Source organism: Sphaeroforma arctica (assembly GCF_001186125.1).
Source record: "Sphaeroforma arctica JP610 unplaced genomic scaffold supercont1.5872, whole genome shotgun sequence".
NCBI classification, from domain to species: domain Eukaryota; class Ichthyosporea; order Ichthyophonida; genus Sphaeroforma; species Sphaeroforma arctica.
This window is the reverse complement of record NW_014034686.1, coordinates 1-1,821: the sequence shown is the minus strand read 5'-3', so window position 1 is coordinate 1,821 and position 1,821 is coordinate 1. Positions and strand designations below refer to the sequence as shown.

At 54.1% G+C, this 1,821-nt stretch overlaps 1 protein-coding gene across 1 annotated transcript; it reads left to right on the top strand.

Annotated features, from left to right (window-relative positions):
* Positions 1-133: 133 nt before the first annotated feature.
* SARC_15280 (hypothetical protein) lies at positions 134-1,433 on the top strand (the record flags this gene model as incomplete). The annotated part of the gene is made up of 2 exons (XM_014290595.1): positions 134-501; positions 601-1,433. Coding segments are annotated over 2 exons (1,201 nt in total), but the record flags the coding sequence as incomplete, so codon positions are not given.
* Positions 1,434-1,821: the final 388 nt, after the last annotated feature.

Sequence of the window (1,821 nt, the reverse complement as noted above, 5' to 3'; positions counted from 1 at the left end):
GCTCCGCTACCTCTCCATGTATGTGTTCTCCGAGTACTTTGCCGCGCGTGGCAAGGTTGACAGTGGAGCGTGTGAGCACAGCCCCACCCACACGCTTCTGCTCCTGACCTTGGTCGCCCAGTTTATCTCCACAATGGTCCTCACGGGCCAATACACGTACACAACCACTCCCCAGTATACCACTGCGGCTACTACCACTACCACTCCCCAGTATACCACTGCGGCTACTACTACTACCACTACCACTACCACTACTACTACTACTACTGCCACGACCCGGTGTAGCAGGCTGCACAATATGGTTGTATCGGAATTAATCGCGCAAAATATGCCCGGCCTGATTACCTATAATTGTTGCCCTACCGTAACTGACTGTACCTGCCCCATTACACTACCGGCTTGTTCCACTCTACTACCCCCCGGACCTTTGGTGATTCGTGTTCGTGGGCCTGACCAAGTGCGTGACAAATCTCGTGGATTACACCAGGTACTTCATGGTGGGTATAGTAACTAGTATAGTTGGTAGTCTAGTAAATAGTTGGTAGTTGGTAGTTGGTAGATAATTACAGGTTGAGCTCGTCGCTCGCCTCCCGCGTATAGTGGAAGTCTGGGATCCAGGACTACACCACTTGCATTGAGAGTCACGGATCGGTCCGACGATAATGCCAACTGCGACTTTCAGTTCACCAACATTGTGGTGGAGCGGCCCACCATTGTGGATGAGAACCGCAAGATACACTACCTCACCCCCCGCGAGGCCAAGATGCGCGACATCTCGTACGAGGGCACGGTGTACGTGGACATTTACATCCAGAACGGCGCCAAGGTCAACCAGGTGTGTCGCTACCCATTCATGAAACTCCCCATCATGGTCGGGTCGCAGCTCTGCAACACCCGGTGCTCGTACCTGCCCACGGTGTCCGAGACCGACATCCGCGGCTACTTTATTATTCGCGGGAAGGAGCGCGTCCTGGTATCTCAGGAGCGCATGGCCTACAATGTCCCCATGTGTTTCCGCAAGAACGGTACCGTGACCGTGGAGATGCGCAGCATGTCGAGCGCAACGTCCCACAGCACGCTCAACAAGATGAGCCTTAGCATTAAGGACTTCAACCTTCACGCCTCGTACATGGTGCCGTGCATCAACCAGAGTGTCGACATGTACCAGCTCATGGGTATGTTGGATATCTCCGAGCCCGAGATCTGGGCTCACGTGGACCGACCAGACTCCCAGAAGAACGCCGTGCTGTTGGAACGCTTTGTGCGTGGCTACACCATTCACCTCGCCGCCCTTGCTCCCCACCCGACATGCTCCAAAGGCGCCCGCACCAATATCCAGATCAAAAAGGTCGTCGAGGAGGAGCTGTTCCCCCACCTGGGCCAGTTTATCCGGCGCGGCGATAGTGTGATCACCGTGCTCGACATGCTCAACCGTGATAGTTTTTTGATATCTGTGCTATGTTGTGAATGCACAGACTTGGGGTCACGGTGTCGGACATTTTCGATGATTACGAGACGCGTCTGGACCCTGACAGTGACCTGTATAGTGACGTGGGACTCTACTGTGTCAAAGATTCGGCCCTCGTGCACGTCCTGGCCCACAAGGTCGTGTGGCTCTGGATATCAAATGGAACAATCTGACGGCCAAGTGCTAAATCTTCAAGGCTCCGTAGACCGTAGATGCGCAGGGAATCGGGAAACCGCAGCAGATTATTCTGGACGTCATCGTGGGACCGACTGGTCCTCTGGGTTAGGGGATTCGGGCGTTTCTATTCGTTGATCCAGTACAAGGCTCGCAATGCCTAATTTGTAGATAGACAT